The sequence below is a fragment of the Oreochromis niloticus genome, linkage group LG3, assembly GCF_001858045.2.
Source record: "Oreochromis niloticus isolate F11D_XX linkage group LG3, O_niloticus_UMD_NMBU, whole genome shotgun sequence".
Classification (NCBI taxonomy): Eukaryota; Metazoa; Chordata; class Actinopteri; order Cichliformes; family Cichlidae; genus Oreochromis; species Oreochromis niloticus.
This window is the reverse complement of record NC_031967.2, coordinates 50,162,353-50,183,540: the sequence shown is the minus strand read 5'-3', so window position 1 is coordinate 50,183,540 and position 21,188 is coordinate 50,162,353. Positions and strand designations below refer to the sequence as shown.

The 21,188-nt window shown below is 41.6% G+C and overlaps 1 protein-coding gene across 1 annotated transcript; it reads right to left on the bottom strand.

Annotated features, from left to right (window-relative positions):
* Positions 1-662: 662 nt before the first annotated feature.
* Positions 663-15,079, bottom strand: LOC109199763 (centrosomal protein of 290 kDa-like). Its single transcript, XM_025905148.1, has 7 exons — positions 14,972-15,079; positions 14,377-14,466; positions 13,982-14,080; positions 13,004-13,102; positions 10,639-10,701; positions 9,772-9,960; positions 663-821 (listed from the first exon to the last, which is right to left on the bottom strand). Exons 1-7 carry the CDS (start codon positions 15,077-15,079, stop codon positions 663-665), a joined length of 807 nt encoding a protein of 268 aa, XP_025760933.1.
* Between the last annotated feature and the right edge of the window lie 6,109 nt (positions 15,080-21,188).

Genomic DNA, 21,188 nt, shown 5'->3' with positions numbered 1-21,188 from the left:
CTGTGGCCCCTAGACTGTGGAACTCTCTCCCCCAAACATTAAGAACCGCAGACTCAGTAGCTGTTTTTAAAAAACGACTTAAAACTCAGCTTTTTAAAACTGTTTTTGGTTAATTTTTTGCCTGTTTTATTTTCTCTTTTTAAATCTTTTTATGACTTGTAATCTTATGTGCAGCACTTTGTGATTCTGTCTTGAAAGGTGCGATATAAATAAAAAATTATTTATTTGGGGCGATCGTGGCTCAAGAGTTGGGAGTTCGCTTTGTAATCGGAAGGTTGCCTGTTCGAGCCCTGGCCCGGACAGTCTCTGTCGTTGTGTCCTTGGGCAAGACACTTCACCCGTTGCCTACTGGTGGTGGTCAGAGGGCCCGGTGGCACCAGTGTCCGGCAGCCTCGCCTCTGTTAGTGCGCCCCAGGGTGGCTGTGGCTACAACCTAGCTTGCCATCACCAGTGTGTGAATGTGTGTGTGAATGGGTGAATGACTGGATATGTAAAGCGCTTTGGGGTCCTTAGGGACTAAGTAAAGCGCTATACAAATACAGGCCATTTACCATTTAGTAAAAGCGCTATATAAATACAGGCCATTTATTTAAAAAGTAATTATGGTTACTAGTTACTTCTACAAAAAAGCTGCTGCTGGACAAAACCGCAGGAATATAAGGTTACAGGTCTGTGATCATTGGGAGGATGACAGCATCACATATGTCCATGTTTACCTCTGTGTGCTGAGAGATGCTTTCACTGACCTTTGATTCCAGTTTAGGAAATGTTTCCATCAGCTTCTTAATTATTTCATCCTTCTCCTTCTCAGAGTTGATCATCTGTCAGAAAGAAAGACAGATGTTAATGTTTCTGCATTGCTTTGTTGATAAAAGTGACAAATTTATTCAAGCTTCACACTGTGAGCAACATGTTTTGTGGTGATCAGTGATGGACATTAGACCAACTGTAAAAAATTGGATGCAAATGTTCGCACTAAACCAAAACAACCACCATCTTCCCTCATGCAGCTACTCCACTGGCACCAGCTGGAGGCCTGCCAAGGTCACACAAATCTCCCCTGATAACAGCACAGCTGCTGTTGGGACTCTTTGTCCACATCCTTGAAGGTCACCCGGGTCGACTGAAGACTGTTGACTTTCTCTTACCCGGGTGAAGGGACACTTTCTTCACATGTGACAGCCTCTTTTTAAAGGGACCAAAGGGAAGTGGACAAGTGACTCAAAGGCTTTTTGATGGATAGATGTGGACAATTCCTCGGGTATGACATCATCAATTAAACAGATGAAAGGTTTGAACTTTCTTTTCATGAATCTCAGAAATCAGTTTTAGGTTTAGAAGCTCAAATTATTTTCAACAGAGAAACATTCTGTAAACACAGCTGATAGATGCATGTTAACAACATTGTGGGCGGCATAAGTAATGACTTACTGGGGATGAATTCACAGTAAACACTAGATGAGATTAAAGTGAACAATATGGGGAGCTTAAAGTCCAAAACAGAAGTATTATATTAACTAGTTCAAATGTCCAGTTTATGAAAACCAAACATGGGGAAATATTGCAGCAATAAAATGTGTGGATAAATTAACATTGGGTGATATCACAGAGCATTTGTGGGCAAATAGTAAATATGATGCGGGGGGAATAAGATGTGATAACATTTAAGCATCAGTATCCATTCAAGCCACAAGCCGTGAATGCAGCAAAACATGCCATAGCACCTCAAGTTCCACCAGAAAGCAAAAACTTGTCTGTGAATGATCTGCCTGATGCATTTTTCAGTATAAAAGTTCATCCTGCTCGTCACTTTTGTTTGCCTTCTATTTGCAAGGGAAAAACTATATTCATTGTGCAATGGGCCCAAACCAGCCCCCACGTTTTTAACACTTCACTTAAAGAAAAGCTGTTAGCTTTCATTCCTCTGGAGGATTGACATTTTTGCATATGTCATTGATTTTGTGACCTTTTCTCCTTCTAAACAGGCCTTCAAGATTGAAACTAAAGCGATACGAAATACCTCACTGAGGACAGTCACAGGGCAGGCCTGTCCAAATTATAATGGGCTTTGAGAAAAATCACTTTTCAGGGGCACATGGTCACATTAGATGGTAAGTCCCTCTCTAACGACACAGACAAAGCTTTGACTGACTTAAAACTGACACTACAGAGTGCACCTACTTTAGGATGCCCCTATACTGATAAACCATTCACCCAGACAATGGACAAAAAGGGTGGATTCTTTTTTTTTTTGTTAAAAAAAACATTGCAGTAGCGTGGGTAAGGCTGCCACGATTAGTCGACTAGTCACGATTACGACTGATTTAATAGTCGACGCGTCGTTTGAAGCTTTGTAAGATCACAAAAGATGCAGGAATCAGTAGTAGGATTTAAGAGTGTAATAACGGACTGAAACAGAAGATGGCAGCACTGCATGTACAAGGATGCCAGCTGCCATTAAACCCCGAAGAAGAAGAAGCTCTGTCCCAGAATTCATAGTGCAGCCCAGCTCAGTTTCCAACAATGACGGCCACTAGTTAGTTTTAATATTACTCTTATTATTCTTTCTGGGTCACAATATAAACATTTAAAATATTTTCAGGCGAGAATGTAGCTGTGTAAACCTCAAATATCTGCTCGGTTTATCAAGACACCACATACTTTCAAAAGCGCTCCGACGTTTTCGGAGACGTCTGTTACCCACCAGCTCAATAGCTAAGTGGGGTTCAAGGCTCACTAGAGCCGGTGAGAACACCGGACTCCCGGCAAATCGTTTTCAAACCCACCGCCGTCTTTCGCTACTCAGGTTAAATATATATAAGTCACTTAGATAACTTAAAATGTTACTGTTTGGCTTTTTTTTTAGTATTTTATTTGTTCCTCAGTAAATCGGTTTGGCTGAGATTAAAGTTATAGTTTTTTACACAGCTGAATAAACATCAAGCAGACAACTGATTATCAGAAGTGTGAGATGCTCAAGAATATACTCCAGTGTCCTGTTAGGAGTTTATTAAAGTTTATTAATCTGCAAATTTCATTAAAATTTAATAAACTATCATCTTGTCTTTATTTTTAGTTAGCACATACCTTAAACACTTCAAGCTGTAAGCTAATGATAGTTATATAAGAGGAGATGCATGCTGGTGCAATAAGCTGTACGTTTTACGTCCAATGGATGATGATCTGATTAGTCGCCTAATCACAAAAATAATCGGTGACTAGTCGAGTGTCAAAATAATCGTTTGTGGCAGCCCTAAGAGTGGGGAATGGCAAAGACCAGCCATTACCAGCCAGCCTCTACCTGCAAGCAGCAGCAGCTAAAAAGGCAGTTGTATCTTCATATGAGCTTGTGGGCCATTCAGCTGATCCTTGTAGAGCAGGGGTGGGGAGGCTCCAGGCCTCAAGCTGGTGTCCTGCAGGCTTTAGATGTGTCCTTGACCCATCACAGCTGATTTAAATGGTTAGATTACCTCCTCGAGGGCTGTGTCCCAATTCAGGGTATGCACGCTTGAAGTACGCATTTCAACTGCGAGTACGTCACCGCCACGCGACGACGGCTGTCCCAATTCAAAGTGCACTTCAAATGCATACTCCAAATGCGCCGTCGATTTCCCCAAATATCAAGCGTGGTCCGGTGCACGCTTCGTGGTCCCATATATCCCACAATCCATAGCGCGGCGGTGGGTGTGGATAATTTTGCCGCAAAATAAGGCAGAAGGGAGCGGCCAAAGAGTGAACTGTCAAAAGTAAGTACTGAATATTATGTCACTTATTTATGTGCGAATGTTTAAGAACATTAAAACATTACTGTTGCCACATGTCGGCAAAGTTATGTGACATTAGTGATGTTTGTACTTTCAGCGTCAGCTCGGTTTTAAAGCCTCTACTTCTAAATATGTATATAGCTGACCTTAATCTTACAGAGAATGTAATTATCCATAAAATCATCAAAGTCAGTCATACATCCACAAACACAACAAGCTGAAAGTCAGTGATGCTGCTCGGTTTGCAGTCCTGAATATCACGGCACAAGCAGGATTCACTGCACTGTTAATGTTAGCTATGTTATATTGCTGCCTCTGTTCGGTGGTGTCGAGCCAAACGGACTTTAACGTGTGTTTGAACGAGCTGACGGTTCACTCGTTAAGCTGAAAGAAAGATGCTTTAATCACAGGAGTCACACATGTGTCCACTGTACCATCTGGGAACTCTTCTTGTTTAGCACTCGTAATAACACAAACACTAAATCCTCCTTCTCTTGTGCTGTTTTGTAGCAGTGTATACACCTGAGACTGTCACCTGTCTGTCTGTCCTGCACTCTCTCTCTGTTTCTTTCTCTCTGATTGTGGAATAAAAGTATGAACATGTATTTATAAGTTACACTTGTGTTTGAATCCTGCAGCTTATCACACATTTGATTTCCATGTGTGACAACTGCAAGTGTCCAGAGTGAGGACAGACTGAGGGACCCACTGCTGCACATCATCTGTGAGGCTTTGCACCCCTGATGATCCACCAGGACAAATTCAGCAGAGTGTGAGGAAGAGGAGGAGGAAGAGCCAGCAGCAGCTGACAGATGGAGAGAATAGACAGACTGTTCCCTGTTTGTGAAGGACTGCTAGAAAAGTTTAAAATAACTCATTGTCTGTCCTGAATCAGTCTTATTAGGTAATGTTCAAATAATTTGATCATTCCAGTGTTTTCAGTGTGGGAGAAAGTACTCAGGGCCTTCAAGTTACACACTATGAAAGGCAGCAACAAGTTTAATATTCAGAAACCTAAAGTATGTATCAGCAGCAGAATGGAGCTAAAAATAAATGTTTGTTTCAGTTCTATGAAGCTTTGACTATTTTGGATTAGTAGTACTGCTGTGTTTGTTGCATCATATTGCTGTAATTGTTTATATGCTTTATATATTCTGAGGTAAGTTGATCTATAGTGTTACATCATATTCTATAAGGATGTTATGTGTTTGTATACTTTCTTTGTATACTTTTCTGATCCATTTAGCAGACGTCAGCCTGTTTAAGGCTCTGATATCTGTTCTGTATGACTGAAAGCAGTTATGACATGGTCTGATTTTCTCACCCAATAAAGGAATATTTAATATATCAGTCTACTCTTCATTCTATCAGAAACAGTTATCACAGCTCGTACATTTTGTTTTTACACATATATGTAAGCATTGAGCCAAATTTAGTAATGCTAGACTGTCAAAGATGCTTGCTTCTTTGTCACTGCTTGTAAGAAACCTGTTCATGCTGTGTTGATCTCTTTGCAAAGGTTTTGACTTTCTTTTAAAAAATCCAGATAATCTCTGTACAGAGAAATTTCTTCTGTGACTGATGTTTGGCTGTAGACTGACTCAACATGCAGATCTTAAACTGAGTGGGGAGGGTGTTGGGTCTGTGTTTCCACAAGCCCCACTAGTTTAGAGACTTGTTCATCATGAAGAAAACAAGACATAACAGAACATCTTCAACCCGCTAGCGAGAGAAGTCTTTGGTCAAGAACCAGCTCTTAACCTGTCTCCAGCCCAAAGTCCTTCAAAGAGCAGAGGTCCATTCTTCGTACCTCGCTAAGTAAGTTAGCTGGATTTGATTGTTGACGATTTCGCGTGATCTTGGATCGTTCGGTTCTCCGAAGCTCATCCGGGACTTGCTGTCATAGCAACAGATCCGTAAGCGTAAACCTGCTTGGGAGCAGGCTTACTTTATGTAAACAGGATTAGATCGCGGCCACTCAGGTATGTCCGCTTCATTTATACGAAAGCAACAGCGATATTTCTCCACTGTTTTTCCATAAATAAATATTATCAATGTAACTAAAGATAATGCAGTATTTGATTCTTTTATTGATTTCATACAGATACATACAGGTCATTTCCTAAAAAAAGGGAAATGTACTATTAATCATTCTATTTCATGTATTTGATTATTTCAGATGTAATTCATATTTTAGAGTAGTAATAGTAAATTACTTCGTGTAATCAAGATGAGAGACCACGGCTATATAAGCGAAGGTGGATTTGGGAAGTCTGTCGCAGCCATGTCCTGTCCGTTTGTACGCGAGCAACCCATTGCGGAAGGTGCAAGATTGATAAGGAGAGTTTTCAGAATTCAGCGGATATTGCGGGATAGACGGGATATATATATATATATCTATATATCTATATATAGATATATATATATATATATATATATATCAACTTACTGTGCATGCTTCAGTCACCCCTTGCATGGGAACAGGTAGAAGTGATGGAGTGTTATGTAAAACTACACACAAAAAAACCCACAATGTCAATAAATGTCACAGTACAAAAAGCATTTTAATTAAGGCAACAACCAAATATTTTACATTGTACAAATAGAATTATGAGCTCATGAAGGTGCTGCTGCTACTGCACCCCGGCTGCTGGTCTAAGGAAGAGCTGCCCCCAGGGATGCCCTCAACAATGGGTCTGGTGGCATTCAACCCTAGGGCCAGCTCCTCTGCCGGGGTGTGACGAGGGGGTGCAGGACCACCACCTGTCTTTATTTGCTCTGCCCTTTTCTTGGTTGCTGTTATAAACAAACGAACAGATTATTTCAGGGTCTCTTTTCAGGAGACTAAAAGCAATATAAGTGATAAATATTACCATTCTGTAGAATATTCTTATATTTCACTTTTACTTGTTCCCATGTTCTAGTGGGTCCTGTTGTGGCTCTAATGTGAAAGAGGATATAATGTAATATAATAAATTACTTACGAGTTTAATTTGTCAGCAACTTTCTGCCAGCCCTCTCTCCTTGCTTTTGCAGCCTTTGCAGTGTTCCCTTGCGTTTTAATTAAACTCTGAAACTCCTGAAATCCCTCAATCAAGAGTTCTTGCTCTGCTGCCGTAAAATACTGAGCGCGCTCCTTCGACATCTTCGCCGACCAATCACAGGGTTGCCGATCAATGTTTCTACTATCGATGCGTAGCCCCTTTTAAGCCACCCAGTGATCTCACATTACTTCATCCAGCTATACTAATCGTCAACAACAGGTGTGTTCGGAGAACCGCATTAGCGAGCTCAAAGTTAGCGCGATGATTTGATCTTGGATGTGTCATTTGATCTTGGATGTAGTAAGCGAGGTACGAAGAACGGACCCCAGCTCGCTGGCAGCTATTTATTGACAAACTGTTACAATACACAATAAAACACAAGCACCTCCCACCATAAAACCCCCCAATGGTTTTAAGACAAGACACTATGTGTGTGTGTGTGTGTGTGTGTGTGTGTGTGTGTGTAAGCACCTGTATGCATGTGCAAGAACGTGTGTGTGTGTGTGTGTGTGTGTGACCTCCTGCTCACCAAAAGGGTCATAAAAGCAGGAAGCTTACAACAGAAGAAACAGATCTTCCAGATAGGATGTATCTACAAAAAAACCTCCCCCAGCACAGAGTGGCTGGAGAGGTGGTCAGAGACAAAGGAATGTCTTGATCCTATAATTTGGACTCAGACTTTACAAATTTAAGGAACACAATGACAGCATTCAACAATTAGACTTAACAGAGGGTTAGGACAATGAGACCCTGAGATCCAGCACATATTCTTACATGGACACATCCTGGATTCTTTTTTTATATTTCAGACCTTCAGATTTGGTGAGTAAATATTGATGTGCATTCTATTCATGAAGAGAGTTGAGTCAGTAAATTTTAAATGTTTACAACTGAAAGACAAACCTCATGAGAATTCTTCTCCATCTGATCCTTCAGTGTCGATGTTGTTTTTTTCAACTGCTGGAGCTGCTGTTTGATGTTTTCAGTAATCTCCTCTGACTGCAGGTGAAATGTTACATGAAGAAAGAGCAGAAGGAAGAAATGTTCACGTTTAAGACACAATAATGAAACAACCAGTGTCACATTAAAGCCGCATTATGTAAATATAAGGGAGCTGATGTAGCATGATGTTAACACCATTAAGTGTTGTGGGATAAAGTCAACAATCTTGCAGTGGTAGGATTTCAAAGTTGTGTTTGGTTAATGACACAGAAACTGCCGCTGGACAAAACTGCAGGAATATAAGTGCACAGGTCTGTGGGACTCCGGAGGCAGCCGACAGGTATCGACAGGCCAAGCGGAAGGTGGCTCGGGCAGTGGCTGAAGCAAAAAACTCGGGTGTGGGAGGAGTTCGGAGAGGCCATGGAAAAAGACTTGGTGGCAGGAATACTTAGAGGACCTCCTTAATCCCACTGACACGTCTTCCGAGGAGGAAGCAGAGTCTGGGGATGAGGAGAATGACCCGCCAATTTCCGGGGGCGAGGTCACTGAGGCAGTTAAACAACTCCTTGGTGGCAGAGCCCCTGGTGTTGATGAGGTCCGCCCCAAGTTCCTGAAGGCTCTGGACGTTGTAGGGCTGTCCTGGTTGACACGCCTCTACAATGTTGCGTCGAGATCAGGGGCAGTACCCCTGGACTGGCAGACCGGGGTGGTGGTCCCCATCTTTAAGAAGGGGGACCGGAGGGTGTGTTCCAACTACAGGGGGATCACACTCCTCAGCCTCCCTGGGAAAGTCTATGCCAGGGTGCTGGAAAGGAGAGTTCGTCCGCTAGTCGAACCTCGGATACAGGAGGAACAATGCGGTTTTCGTCCTGGTCACGGAACACTGGACCAGCTCTTTATCCGCTCAAGGATACTTGAGGGTGCATGGGAGTTTGCCCAACCAGTCTACATGTGTTTTGTGGACTTGGAGAAGGCATTAGACCGTGTCACTCGGGGTGTCCTGTGGGAGGTGTTGCGGGAGTATGGGGTGTCTGGCCCATTGCTACGGGCCATTCGATCCCTATACAACCGTTGCAAGAGTTTGGTTCGCATTGCCGGCAAGAAGTCGGACTCGTTTTCGGTGGGTGATGGGCTCCGCCAGGGCTGCCCTTTGTCACCAGTTCTGTTCATAATTTTTATGGACAGGATTTCTAGGCGCAGCCAAGTGGCAGAGGGCTTTCACTTCGGTGGCCTCAGAATCTCATCTCTGCTTTTTGCGGATGATGTGGTTCTGTTGGCTTCATCGGGTGGGGGCCTCCAGCTCGCACTGGAACGGTTCACAGCCGAGTGTGAAGCAGCGGGAATGAGGATCAGCACCTCCAAATCTGAGGCCATGGTTCTCAGCCGGAAAAGGGTGGAGTGCCCACTCCGGGTCGGGGATGAGTTCCTGCCCCAAGTGGAGGAGTTCAAGTATCTCGGGGTCTTCTTCGCGAGTGATGGGAGAAGGGAGCCGGAGATCGACAGACGGATTGGTGCTGCAGCTGCAGTGATGCGGACGCTGTATCGGTCGGTCGTGGTGAAGAGGAAGCTGAGTGTAAAAGCGAAGCTCTCAATTTACCGGTCGATCTACGTCCCTGCCCTCACCTATGGCCACGAGCTGTGGGTAGTGACCGAAAGATGGAGATCGCGGATACAAGCGGCAGAAATGAGCTTCCTCCGAAGGGTGTCTGGCCTCTCCCTTAGAGATAGGGTGAGAAGTTCGGCCATCCGGGAGGGACTCAGAGTAGAGCCGCTGCTCCTCCACATCGAAAGGAGCGAGTTGAGGTGGTTCAGGCATCTGACAAGGATGCCTCCTGGGTGAGGTGTTCCGGGCATGTCCCGCCGGGAGGAGGCCCCGGGGCAGACCCAGGACACGCAGGAGAGATTATATCTCTCAGCTGGCCTGGGAACGCCTTGGTGTTCCCCCAGATAAGCTGGAGGAGGTGGCTGGGGAAAGGGAGGTCTGGGCTTCTCTGCTTAGGCTGCTGTCCCCGCGACCTGGCCTCGGATAAAGCGGATGAAGATGGATGGATGGATGGATGGAGGTCTGTGATCATTGGGAGGATGACAGCATCACATGTGTCCATGTTTACCTCTGTCTGCTGAGAGATGCTTTCACTGACCTTTGATTCCAGTGTAAGAAATGTTTCCATCAGCTTCTGAATGATTTCATCCTTCTCAGAGTTGATCATCTGTCAGAAAGACAGACAGATGTTGATGTTTCTGCAGCACTTTGTTGATAAAAAAATTGACAAAACGATTGAAGTTTCACACTGTGAGTGACATGGGATTTCTTTAAATCACCCTGCCATTCTTTCTTTAGCCAAGACTCCTGAGTTAGAAAACACAAACACTGCAGTTTCTTTTACTCGCGAGGACGGTCACAGAAGCGCTCGCACAGGAGACACTCATGGACTCGCGCTTTGTCACCGTCTGCGTTCTTTATTTATACAAGATTGTTCTGTGTGTGTGTGTGTGTGTGTTTTACAAAGATAACAACGTCACTCAGAGCGGCGGGTTTTTCCCTTTCTACATCTGTATGTTCTTTTAAAAGAGCTGAGGTTTCACTTCTCTACATCTAAATGTTCTTTAAAAACAGGAAGCGGTTAGTATCTGCATAAGTTCATCACACAAGTTACTAGGTGAAAAGTCATGTAGAAATGTGCTTAATGGCAAATCATGAAAGGATACATTTCACGTAGCTGATCACACATATATACAATATTCTAACAGTGAGCAACATGTTTATGTAAAGAAATAAAAGAAATAAAAAGAAATAAGAACTTAATTAATTAAGTTCTATATAGAAATAAGAGAATTAGAATTAATTAGACATTTGGTGTTTTCATGTTTACAATGGAAGAACAAACCTCGTGACATTTGGACTTGAACTCATTCTTCAGTTTCTCTGCTGCTTGTTTCTCCTGCAGGAGCTGATTGATGGTTTCAGTTTTCATGTGAAATGTTACAGGAAGAAAGAGCAGAAGGAAGAAATGTTCATGTTTAAGACACAATAATGAAAACACAACCAGAGTCACATTAAAGCTGCATTATGTGAATATAAGATGGCTCATGTAAATAAGTAATGAAGAAAAAATTATTTAAATGCTTTATTTGAATTATTTAAATAATTCAAGTAAATGAAGACCCAAAAGGATATATTTCAGTTTGAATGTAGTGTCTCCAAAAATAAAAGTAGATTTTACATAAACACACACAAAAACACACTAAAACAAAAAACAAAACAACTATTCATGGTTTATTAATCTTTTCCTTGACTACAGCTGGATTTCAGTGTCACTAAAAGCGTTTTGGTGTCTTGTGTTCATTGGTAAAGTTTAACAGCATCAGTGTCAGAATTACATGTAAAAACATAAAAAGCCTCTTTGACTTTTTTGTTTGTTTCATTATTCCTCTTTTCCTCATCCGTGAGTTTATTTCCCAGCTGCAGGCAGGAGGAAGAAACATCACAGTTTTTAACAGGGACACAATAGTGTTTTAGTACTTTATACTTTTATCTTATGCACAAATTACATATAGGATTTTTTTTTCTTTTTATTGGTCAGTAGGGCACAAACTTTGATCACAGCTTCATCCATGTTGTCCTGTAATGTTACATACCAACATGCACCACTAGAGGGCGGTGTTGTAAAAATGTAGAACAATGATGGCGATCTGATAAACCTACATAGTTGAATGTGGCGTTCATTGAAAGGCACTTGTTCCTTGCTGGGGACTTGTTTCATTATCAGCCACCATTACATTTTGGCAACGAGTGACTGTGGTGATTTTTGCTGAGTCATCGTGGCTGCAAACCTACATCAATGCAACAGGTAAAGTCTGAAGCACAAAGAGCTGCTTTACTTCACTCCTAAAAACAAGATGAATTTTCTACTCACTTCCACATACAGGCGACACTTTTGCCTCTGCTGTTGCTGCCCAAAAACAACACTTTTTATTTAAAGTAAATGTTGTGGAAACACAATCTTTCACAAAGTGAACACAAGCTTCACGTGAGACAGTTATTCAGTAAGTGGCCAGCTTGTGTGACCCTGCTTGTAAATGTGAGTTTGATGACAGAACAGAAGAAATGATCAGCTGTTTGATCGTGTGTTTCGCTTGATCATGAGTCTTGCTTGAATCTGATTGACTCTGGATAAAGATTCTACACTGGCAGCACAAACTGAATCAGCAGTTCAAAAAAACTAAGTCCATAGAACGATCATTTCAGCAATGCACCACGAAAACCACCTGACCTTCAACTGGTTACATACACAAAGAAAATAATTCCTGTGTGAGGCTGAACATTATCCTTTTAGGCAACACTGTTCTACCCCAAAGACTGCTCCTACTGCTTCTGTGATCTCTCCCATCACCTGCTTCCTGCATCCCTGCTGCCCCAGATACTGACTGTGTGCATAAAGTTAAACAACTTTGACAAACAACTTTCATGCCTCCGAACGAGGCATGATTGTAAAACAAAGTGGGCCTAGCAAAAAAGTTTGGGAAACGTACTTTTAAAGAGCCCTTACATGATGATAGCTCCGATTTACACCATGAGGAACCAGAAGATTTTAGCCAGTAGCAAAGTGTATGGATGTGAGCGGCCCAGTAGTAAGCTAGAAAATTAGGTAATGCAAGTCCTCCACTAAATCTGCATCGCTGCAGCAAAGTTTTAGAAACCCTAGGTGGTTTCCCTCCCCAAATGAAAGAACCAATAATCTTGTCCAGTGAAACAAAAAAATGTTTCGGCAAAAATAAGGGAAATGACTGAAATAAAAATAGAAATTTTGGTAAGATGTTAATTTTAACAACATTAATCTTACCGATTAAAGAAAGGGGGAGATTACCCCATCTTTGAATATCAGATGTGATCCTTGATATGTATGTTGATATTGTATGTGTGTGTATGTAAAACTACAAATCTTTCTTGTGTAAATGTAAATTTGTCCGTTATTGTGTAAATACCTAAAGCTATTGTGTACTTCACACACACGGAGAAATGCCAAACTGACTTTCATTGTTCTTCTAACAGTGACAATAAAAAGCTATTCTATTTAGTTCTCCAACCATCAGCACACCAAACACCGCCCTGACTGCCTCCCCCCTCCCCTCTGTTAAAAGTTGTGTTTGGTTAATGACACAGAAACTGCTGCTGGACAAAACTGCAGGAATATAAGTGCACAGTTCTGTGATCATTGGGAGGATGACAGCATCACATGTGTCCATGTTTACCTCTTTGTGCTGAGCGATGCTTTCACTGAGCTTTGATTCCAGTGTAATGAATGTTTCCATCAGCTTCTGAATGAATTCATCCGTCTCAGAGTTGATCGTCTGTGAGAAAGAAAGACAGACAGATGTTGATGTTTCTGCAGCACTTTGTTGATAAAAGTGACAAAATGATTGAAGCTTCACTCTGTGAGCAACATGTTTCCAACCATCGTGTCCTCTTACTCAATCTGATTGGTGTGTTTTTAATGATACAGACTTTATACAGTAACATATAAAGAAAATAAATTATTTTAGTTACCGTCACAGATCCATAAAAGCTAAAGTCACTTTATGTCTTCAGCACTTTATTTAAACACACCTACCTACGGTTGGTGCTACTCTGCTCCAGCTTATGACCTTCAACCACACAAACCCCGCCCCACAAAACATGGAGGTCTCAAATATTCTAAAGTCTGACAGCACATTTATTTTTACTGTCAGTTTAAGGTTTATAGAGTAATGATGAATTTAAACATAACCACAGCTTTTACAAGGATACAGTAACGTATGAATGAAATGAACATGAGCAATATTCTCACTCTTGTCTTTGTCTCTTCACACACAGTTAATCACATCAAACGTAACAATAAACAGAAGTTTTAAATCTCACTTCACTTCCTGCTATTTGATCAGCTGTGTGATAATATCAGTACTTAATAAGGAATAAACTCAAACTTCAACAACATTAAATGCTGCCAGTTAAAAAATAAACAAACATCCTTTTTTACCCACATCCAGAAAATCTCTGTAAAGGAGGCGACTCTGTTCATTTACTGAGATCAACATGTTTGCATATCAGAAATTCTTTGTCTCATATTTTAGACCTTTAGATTCATGTATTTATATAGTGCAGTGTGATGGTGAGTAAGTACTGATGTTCACGATTATACTATTCATAAGTCGAGTCAGCAAAATCACAAAGTTTATAACTGAAAGACAAACCTGCTGATTTTTGGACTCCAGCTGATTCTTCAGTTTCTCTGCTGCTTCCTTCACCTGCTGGAGCCGATTGTTGATTTCAGATTTCTTCTCTGACTGCAGCTGAAATGTTACATGAAGAAAGAGCAGAAGGAAGAAATGTTTAAGACACAATAATGAAACAACCAGAGTCACATTAAAGCTGCATTATGTAAATATAAGGGAGCTGATGTAGCATGATGTTAACAACATTAAGTGTTGTGCGATGAACGTGTTCTTTAATTATTTTTACTTCTTTTTTCTCAATGTTGTTCTACAAAACAATTCACATTAAGCAGAAAGTCACAGAGAGTTACATGCTGAGTGCACAGGTCTGTGATCATTGGGAGGATGACAGCATCACATATGTCCATGTTTACCTCTGTCTGCTTAGAGATGCTTTCACTGAGCTTTGTAAGAAATGTTTCCATCAGCTTCTGAATGAATTCATTCTTTTCAGATTTGATCGTCTGTGAGAAAGAAAGACAGACAGATGTTGATGTTTCTGCAACGCTTTGTTGATAAAAGTGACAAAATGATTGAAGCTTCACACTGTGAGCAACATGTTTCCAACCATTGTGTCCACTTACTCAATCTGATTGGTGTGTTTTTAATGATACAGACTGTACAGAGTAATATATAAAGGAAATAAATTCTTTTGATTACAGTCACAAACACGTGAAAACTATCCGTACATCCTCTTCCACTTATCCCCAGCTGTGTAATGTGAGAGGTATTGTGCACCCTGGACAGGTTGCCAGTCTGTCACAGGGTTAACACACAGACACAGACAACCATTCACTCTCACACTGTGGTAGGAAGCCAGAGCACCCACACAATACAATAGAGTGACATATAAAAACTAATACATGAAGAAGCATTTCTAAATAAATGGACAGGTCAGCAGTCTATCGTAGGGCAACCATTCACAGCTTTGAGCAATTTAGGATCATCTGTTAAACTGACCAAACTAACCGCTTGTCTTTGGACTGTGGGAGGAAGTCGGAGTGTACCCTTACAGACACAGGGAGAACATGCAAATCCCAGCCTGGTGCTGGAGTCAAACCCAAGACCTTCTTGCATCTTGGCAATGATGCTAACCACCACGTCACTGTGCCGCCCTGTTGGAACATGCTGGCTCCCAAACTAAAAGCAGCATTTAGTTCAAACACAACTGCACAAAATCTAATGTTTACTAAATCTAGTTTGACACAACGAAGAAAAGAATTTGACTTTGATGTGAATTAACTGTTCTGAATGACAATAAAGTGAAGTTCCTATTCTATTCTACTCTATTCTATATTCATATACATATTCTATATTCTATATTCATACAGAGATCAAATAAAAACTATTTTATGTAAATATGAGGGAGAAGATCTGACATGGTGTTAACAAAATTGTTGTGGGATGATCTGAAAAAAAGTGTATAGAAATGGATTGATAAGTTGTGTTTTTTGTGATTACATCAGTACACACAAATGTGACAAATATATAACAAATGACAAATATAACCCTTTTCTTCTTAGTCTCTGTTGTTCCTCCTTTAGTTTTTTAAAGTTAGTGTGACTTAATGAAGACAACATAACAGCAGTACAGTACAGCTTGGAAATAACCAGGAGTGATGAATAAATAATAAGTGAATAACAAATATCATGAAACCATGGCTTGGGTCTAACACATGACTTTATAATTAGGTGTTTAGGCTCAAACTGCTTTGAGCCTAAAAACGATGAAATAAAAGGTGTTATGCTGTTCGTTTATTAATCACCGGCAGATTTTGCATAAAAAGAGATGAAAGAGGCAAAACTGAGCACCATAGTGAGGAGTTAAAGTTGTTGTACTTTTTTGTTTTGTTTGGGGTTTTGTCCATATTGCGATACTTCAGCTAGTCCTACAAAAAAGGCACGAACATAAAGGGAGTGATGTGTTTTAAGTTTCTTTCAGCTCAACAAACATCAGCAAACAAAACAGTAAATAACTTTGTGTGCAAGTAAATCCTGTTCATCTGGATGTTTTCAGCGGAAGAAACGTTTCGTGACTCATTCAAGTGACTTCTTCAGTCTCAGCTGACTGCAGGTTTCCAACTTCATAAATAGTAACTACATGAGCATCAAACCACAAACAGAACTATTTCTTACCGAAGACGAGTGAAAATCCTAACATCCATGTCTGCAGGAAAATTACCACATTAGTCTCCTTCACTTACATTACATTCGCTTTTCTTCATTTCTAATATGAAGTAATCCAGTCAGTGAGATGTTATGAGGACAAAAAAACCCAAAAAGTGTCCAACAAGTGTGGCATCTCTTCCTGGAGCCTCCGCTGTTTTCCTTCCCACACATTGACCTACTTTGATGGGATTCCCGACAGCTCGGTACACTCAGCCAGAGGAGGAAAAACGCTTTGTGTCGGTCATGTGACCCACCTGTCACGTGACTCAGACTCGCTCTCCTCCAGTCCTCATTTATAAAGTGCTTTACAAACCCAAATGTGATCCTCTTGAACTGATTTTTAGTTTTACTGTCGTTATTTTCCTCTCAGTTCTCGATTTTATCACTAGTTAGGCTTATGTAAGCCTATCAGCCGCAACCAACCACGTGACGTCATCTACCGCACTGACAGAAGATGGCGCTAAACATGTTTTTAAAACTTTAAGTACTTCTTTCTTAAATCCAGCTTCACAGTTACATCTGGGCGTTTCTCAATATGCGTTCTCGTGTACTCGTGATACGTCATCAGTCGGAGACCAAGTACTGTTCCAATTCGAAGTACGCATCAAGCCGAGAACGCGAAAAAGTCCCGGATGTGTTCTCGCTCCGCCCGTTTTATCGAGCATGCATCGGTGTGGACTTGGTACAGCTAAATATCCCAGAATGCATTTCGTCCAAAACTCAACAGCGGACTCCCGGCACATCGTTTTCAACCCCCCCCCCCCCCGCTCGCGGTCTTCTCACTACTCAGGTTAAAGAAACCCCAGCAGCTGTCTATAGTATTGAGTGTCCACTAAAATAAAAACAAAAGCGTTCTAACATCTCACCTGCTTGTTTTTATTAAGGTATGTACACGTATGTACATGTACACTATTTTTATTATTAGAGGTTTCACTACTGAGGTTAAAAATGATATATAAGTCACGTAGATCACTTCTAAATGTTAATGTTTGGTTTATTTCAGTGTTTTATTTGTTCCTGAGTAAACCGGTTTGGCTGTGATTAAAGTTAAGCTTCATAACATGTTACTCACAGTTAAATTAAGAGGGGACGGCAGTAAAAACTCCGGACCTGTGACATCATCATGTACGCAGGTGTTCCAATTGTACATATCGTGAGTCCGTGCTTGCGTTCTCGGCGAGTCCGTACTCCCGTGCATTCTCGGCCAGTACGTACTCGCCGAGAACGCGAGTACGTACTCGCGTACTTGAGAATTGAGAAACGGCCATCTGTGTCAGTGTTTGAGGGCTCAGTGTGTAAATTAGCTTTTATATGTGCAGCTTTCATGTCCTCATAAAGTAGGGTTGCCAACCGTCCCTTAAAAAACGGAATCGTCCCGTATTTAGAAACAAAAGTACACATATTAAGCTAATAAGGGACACACGTTGTCCCGTAATACAGTGAGAAGTAGTCTATAAATGTTAATGCAATTAACGCTTTGTTTGAAAACATAATTCCCAGCCCCTCTCCTGCTTTGTGACCGATAAGCTGACAGCACACTTATGACAATTCGAGTATGACCATTCAGATTACCGCTTATCTCATTGGTCGAGGAAAGGTCGCTTACGGAGAAAATACCGGAAGATAACAGATGACCACAACAAGAAGCATGGCCAACAGGGAAACAAACGCCGACACTGCGGTGCAAGTCTCGGACAACAGTAAACCTAAAGCTGGGCAGACACTGTGCGATTTTTTCAGTCGCGCAATTCAGCTCCTGCTCAAACTGCACGATTGACTCGCAGGGGTTATAAGTTCGTAGGTCACGATGCAGGGTCTCACACTATACGGCCCGATGCTCTGATGTGACCTGAGTGCTCACACTGTGCGTCCATAAAATGAAAGTTATAACAGAAATGCTGTCGCTCACTCTCCCTCTCTGTCTTTCACTCACACAGACACGCACACCACCACCATCAACTTTGCTAAATTCCTAATGAAAAACATTGATCAGGCACCTGTGATGGAGCATCAATGTAGATCCAACTATTTTCACGGTTGTTGTGGTCGTGATAATTTTGTGAGGCCACATCGAAAAGGCTCGGATGAGCTTGCCATAGTTCTACAAGTTGTGCCTCCATCACTTGTGTCCAGATCACACGCTGCACTGCCGTGCTGCGCCGTCTTTTTCGCTGACGTTTGTGTTTGCGCGTGCGCAGTGTGAAAAGCTGCGGTGACACCCTCACGACGGTGCGAGTAGTGAATACAATACAAGCACTGAAGCTTGTATTGAAAAACGGTTCATTACTTGAAGCTTTTCAACACAGTCCTCTCCGGTGACATCTGGTGGCGAAAATTATGAAGAGCAGCTTGAATCTGCAAAATAAAACGGACTGCTTAATTATCACTGCTCACTCCACAGAGTTGAGTTCTCTCTGATATTGGGCCACCGTTGCATTGCTTTGAAGATGTATTTTTTTTCCCTCGATTGGGGGGCTGAAAAAATTGTAATGCTTATTTGCTTAATACATTTTGATCCATAAACTTTCCTTATGTAAACATGCACCATGGTGTGGTATTACTTTGCCTGTCACTTTTTGATGTTGGTAAATAAAATAGATGCAAAATACATATAATAACATACAACACATTATGGAGCATGCCTCTGCTGTGAGGTCCTGCCTCCAGGTACTTCGCTATCTGTCACCATCAACACACTCCACAAATCCCGTGAATGATTCACTTCCTTATATCCATTTGAATCAGGTACCGAAGCAGTTATGTGCGTAATGAAGCTTCGGACATCACTGGTCACGTGACTTTTGCCAAACGAAGCAAGCCTCGACACAGTGCTTCTGAACCGGTGTGTTGTTTTTTTCGACACACGCTCCAGAGCGTCAGCTTCTAGTGATGGAATTTCCGGCTCTTTTTAGAGAACCGGCTCTTTCGGCTCGACTCACTAAAAAGAGGCGACTCTTTCGGCTCCGAACCGGCTCTTCAGGTTGTTTTGTTGTTTTAATTAATTTATTATTATAATAATATAAAATTATGCACAAAAGGAATTAATTACTAATGTAAAAGTGGTTTTATTTATATATGTTTATATATAAATATATACAGTGGCCCCTAGAGACAAAACACGTACAAACTCCAAAAAGCACGTACAAACTCTAAAACACATTTCTAGCCTTAACTGATCACTTAAATTACACAATTGAAAGCATATGTGTATTGTTTGTGTATTTATACACAAGCACTCATATATATTCAAATAATTAAAAAAAAAAAGTTCATTTACCTCTTACTACCACACACCGGTCGTTGGTACTTGCTGGCTTGTGTAGCCTCTAGGTAACAAAAGCTCAACACTGTGCCTAGCATTCTGGAGCACTTCTGTTGTCTTTTGTACATGTTTTGGAGTTTTTACGTGCTTCTGAGGCTACGTCCACACGTACACGGGTATTTTTGAAAACAGAGATTTTCCGTTTTCATTTTAAAAAATAATCCCGTCCACATGTAAATGCAGAAATGAAGGAAAACGCTGCTAGGAGCATGCCAAACCAACAGGTGCCGATATATTCCTAAACGTGTAGAAATGTTGGCCAATCAGAAGTCTAGAAGCCTCGGTGGGAAATAGTAAACAAAGATGGGGCGTAGAAGCAGAACCGAGTCGTATGTGTGGAGGGACAGTAACTATGTGTGTATATGTAAGCATTTAAACATGTTTAAGCCGTTTATGTTTGGACGAAAGGTGCAAACGCATAGAAAAATCTGCTTTTTCGAAAATACCCAGGTACGTGTGGACGTAGCCTGAGTTTTTATGTGTTTTGTGAGTTTTTACGTGCTTCTGAGTTTTTACGTGTTTTGGAGTATGTACGTGCTTCAGGGTTTGTACGTGTTTTGAAGTTTGTACATGATGCTTTGTCTCTAGGGGCCACCATAAATATACTTTTATTTATTCACTCCACATAAAATATAATAAATAAATCATATAATACAAAAACCAACTAGTCACAGTTCAACTTTTAACTATTTAAATTTTCAGCTTTTTCCTTTTAAACAACTTTAAAATGAAACAACACAAAACACTGCAAACCACACCACAATTAAATATAAATTAAAATATGAAAAGAAGATGCACATTCTCTGTCATATGGGCCTGCATGAATAAACTTTCTGAATCCTTTATCATCTGCAACTAAAAATAGTTGTGGATGATTACTATACCTTTTTAATGTGATGTTGTCGTCCCTGGCTCTCTCTTTCTCTCCCTCCCGCTCTGTTCCTCTGCTACTGCGACTTTAACTACCGCCCCTCCCCCCTCTGCCCAGCGTGAAGCACAAGGCTCGCACGCGGAGTGACACAGAAAAATGTGTGAGAGAGAGGGTGAGAGAAACAAACAAACAAAAAAACCCACGGCTTGCGATAAGGAGCCGGCTCGCGTCATTCACGTCAAAGATCCGGCTCTATTCCGTTCGCGACCGACCCATCACTATCAGCTTCACTCGGGCCATCACTAGTTGCGAGGATTTGCAACTAGTGATGGCCCGACCAAGCGATTGATAATCGGGAGCTGGTCGTGAGGTGTTAATTGCTTCTCGTTATGCCGGGCTCACACTGTGCGATTTTTGGCCCATTTTGAGCCGATTTTTGAGTCGTGCGACCGTTTTGGCAATCGGCCCGAGTTTGTCCGTCATCGTGCGTCGTGCATCGTGTAGTGTACGTGGGGTAACGAGAAGCGATTAACACCTCACGACCAGCTCCCGATCATCAATCGCTTGGTCGGGAGGATCCTCGCGACCGTCGTGAGGGTGTTACCGCAGCTTCTCACACTGCGCACGCGCAAACACAAATGTCAGCGAAAAAGACGGCGCAGCACGGCAGTGCAGCGTGTGATCTGGACACAAGCGATGGAGGCACAACTTGTAGAACTTTGGAAAGCTCATCCGAGCCTTTTCGATGTGGCCTCACAAAATTATCACGACCACAACAACCGTGAAAATAGTTGGATCTACACTGCTGCTCAATCACAGCTGCCT

Coding starts and splice junctions, on each gene's coding strand:
- LOC109199763 (XM_025905148.1), bottom strand. CDS start 15,079: ATGCAAGAAGGTCTTGGGTTTGACTCCAGCACCAGGCTGGGATTTGCA. Junction 10,702..13,003: donor GCATCGCTCAGCACAAAGAG/GTAAACATGGAC, acceptor ACCATCAATCAG/CTCCTGCAGGAGAAACAAGC. Junction 822..9,771: donor CTTCATCCGCTTTATCCGAG/GCCAGGTCGCGG, acceptor TCTTTCTGACAG/ATGATCAACTCTGAGAAGGA.